The following is a 3,059-nucleotide window of genomic DNA, read 5'->3' as shown; positions in this document are numbered from 1 at the left end:
TTTTGTTTTACCAAGTACAAGCCTTATGTTTATTTCTCATATTTTGTCTTATTAGATTTGGCCCTTGTCATACTAACTGTATCCTTACTATGCATCCAGGTCAAGGGCAGACCCCCATTGGCCTCGAGCGCCTTCAGCTATGATGTGCCGTAATGGTTACAAACAAGGCTATGGTGCCACACAGCCTGGGCTTTGTGCCTATCCTCTCTCCTCCCTTTTTTACCTTAATAAACCACAGCAACTCCTCCAAAACGGCCTTCCAGAATACACGTTTGGTTGTCAACAGAGGAAATTCATCTGAAAAACAGTTTGCGATAAAATTTCAAGATGGGAAAATAGAACAATCCATCCAACTTTCTTTGTGGAAGAAAACTTCCCAGGATGTTAGGTCCTGGAGTGACAACAGGGACAACTGGAAAACTTCAACTCCTGCCAAGTGAGGCACCTGGATGAGGGTGGAACTCCCAGGCTGCAGTGTAAGTCAGTGACGTAATTCAGAGTGAGACTACCCTTTTGAGCCCCTCACCCACTGGACAGAAGAATTCCACACAGTGAGATGGGGCAAGGGCCAGGCAGGGATGCCCATGGGAACATGGGAACAAGGGAAAGAGCGACCAACAACTACCCTGTTAATGTGACTGCTTCGCAGAGATGTGAAGACAACACACAAAGTGTGCCCCGCGACAAAGCCTGAAAGCTCCCAGAGCTGAATTATCCTGCCAAGTAAAACTTGCTCAAGACCTGGCGATAGACATCACACTGGCCAAAACTGAAAAATTAGTTTTTAAAGATTTGCAAAGCAAATTAACCTGTGTTTTAAGTGTACCAAAATTAGTAACTGTTTAAACAAGTTATATGCATGATCCTATTTAACCCTCAAAACAACCCTCCTTGGGGCACCTTTACAATCTCCACTTTACAGGCACCATGAGGGAATACAGAAGTTTGCATCAAGCAATAGAGAAACTAAAATGAAACTGCTTATCTCTAAATTTGGTACCTATTCAGTTGAATAGTTGATATTCATGTAACAAGGACAGATTTTTTTCAAGCACCTACTTGTTATCAGTATTGCCTGAACATTATTTCCTCCATTTTGAGCACATGGAGAGGTTAAGTAACAAGGTCTAAGCAGAAAGGCTGGAGTAAAAACTAGGTCTGTTGCTCACTGGAGGCCTCAGCACTTGGAGCTGCAGGAAGGTAGATCCCTCTGCTCAACAAAATTGCCCAAGCTGTCCCAGACAGCTTAGCAGCTGCAGACGGGTATTTTCCAGTCTCCAAAAAGGGTGGAGTAGAGGTTTTCTCCCCTGAGCACAGTTCATCCGGTTCACCAATAGTGGTTCTGCCCACTCAAAGCCACCCTCCAAACATGTGTCAAGGATATATCGGGGAGTGCCAAAATATGTGCACAAGTGGACACTGTGGTCAACGTTCCTCAAGCACTAGTTCGCAGTAATCAGAAGTGTCTGGACGCTGATGGTAACCACTTTGAGCACCTCTTGTAATTGCATAAGTCAAGCATGACTTCTTTTGTTATCAGTATATATTGAGTGTTACAGTTTTAATAGTTTTTTCCTTCCTTAAAATGTGTATACATTTTCTTGTATGTCCTGTGCCCACCCCTACCCCGTCCCTTTGTCCCCTGAAAGCCTAACCCCAACAACCCCCGAGACACTTCTTCCCTGGTGCCATCTATTTTAAAGGAAGAGGAAGAAATACTCGACTGTCCAGTTCACGTTTCAAGGTTTAAGAGCATAGGTGGTTCGTGATATCATGAACCACAAGTTCCTGCCCCTGCCTCGTTTCCTTCTCTTCCCGCCTTCGTTGCCCCGCCCAAGTAATACTTACTGGCTGCAAATTTTGAAAGAAAAACTGCAAGGCTGAACGCGCCAACACGGGGAGGGGAGGTGAAGGGAGGGGGAGAACCTGACCTCTGCCCAAACTCTTCGGTCAAGCCCGGGCAGATCGCCTCCCACTCCAGTACGAGGCAAACAATATTGGGTCTGGCCCGCTTTGAGGAAGACAGCATAATGGGGTGATTAACAGCGGAGTCCTTGGAGCCAGAAGGACCTGCGTGATTTCACCTCCCAGTTCTGCCACTCTTGTCCGTGTGACCCTACGCAAATCAGCTCCCTAATCCGAGCCTCAGTTTCGGCGTGGGTTAAGCGAGGTTAAGGATGTTTTCTCCATCTCACCGGATTGAAGTTAACAGTAAACGTTAACCGCAGGCCCCGCCTCTCTGCAGCGGCAGCTCGGAGCCCACCTGGGTGCGCGCCCTCCCCTGCCCCTGCACGCCGCGGTCACCTCTCAGGCTGTAGCGCGCCTGCATGCCGAACACCGACAGGGTGCCAGTACCGGTGCGGTCGCCCTTCCGGAACCCGCAACGGAGGATATGCTCGATCTGCCCCAGGTACTGCAGCTCCCCGTGAGGAGGCGGCTCGGCGCCCCACTCTTGCGAGGCGGGCGGCGACTGCAAGTCCGACAGTTCGGAGCCTGAAGCGGGCATGGTGCCGGCGCGGCCGCAGGGACCAGGACTACTGGGGGAAGGCAGTGAACTCCCTCCTTGGCGCCTCTTTTCTCAGCGCCTTTTCGGTGACTCCGCCTCTACGAAGACGTCGGATTGGCCCTCAGCCCCGGGGTCTCGCGCCTTTCCGCGTCCGGGGGGAGGTGGGGGTAGGGGAGGAAGGGGTGGGGGGAGTGGTTCCTCGCGTTCTGCGCTCCCGGCGCTCCGCGGAACGCTCTAACCTCCCGAATTGGGTCCTATTTACCCCATTTAAAGAATTAAGAACCTTTGGCTTAGAAAGCAATCCTAAAGCCTGTATCTTGGTGCACTGGGTGAGAAAGTCCGCTCTAGTTGGAAAGTTTCGGGATCGACTGCGCCATTCACTGACCAAGGGGAGCCTGGAGCAGTCGCCACGTGTTTGTTTTCAGAAACAAAAAAACCCGTGTTATTTGAGCTACGTTTTCCTACAGCTGAGGGGTGCGTACTAGTGCTTTGCATTTCCGTTTTCTCTCTATCTTCCCCTGAATAAGGCAGCTTTTTAAAATGATTAGTGACA

General features: G+C 50.0%; 1 protein-coding gene across 1 annotated transcript in view; it reads right to left on the bottom strand.

Moving 5' to 3' along the window:
• The window catches only part of TYMS (thymidylate synthetase), a 10,321-nt gene extending 7,809 nt beyond the window's left edge, over positions 1-2,512 (bottom strand). Inside the window, exons 1-2 of the mRNA XM_019627188.1 lie at positions 2,305-2,512; positions 149-297 (exon numbers count right to left, since the gene is read on the bottom strand). Of these exons, the coding sequence (XP_019482733.1) occupies positions 149-297; positions 2,305-2,506 (351 nt within the window). The 5' untranslated portion in view covers positions 2,507-2,512. The remainder of the gene's footprint in view (positions 1-148; positions 298-2,304) is intronic.
• Positions 2,513-3,059: the final 547 nt, after the last annotated feature.

The sequence above is a fragment of the Hipposideros armiger genome, unplaced genomic scaffold (genome assembly GCF_001890085.2).
Source record: "Hipposideros armiger isolate ML-2016 unplaced genomic scaffold, ASM189008v1 scaffold_720, whole genome shotgun sequence".
Taxonomy (NCBI): Eukaryota; Metazoa; Chordata; class Mammalia; order Chiroptera; family Hipposideridae; genus Hipposideros; species Hipposideros armiger.
This window is presented reverse-complemented; position numbering and strand designations above follow the sequence as displayed.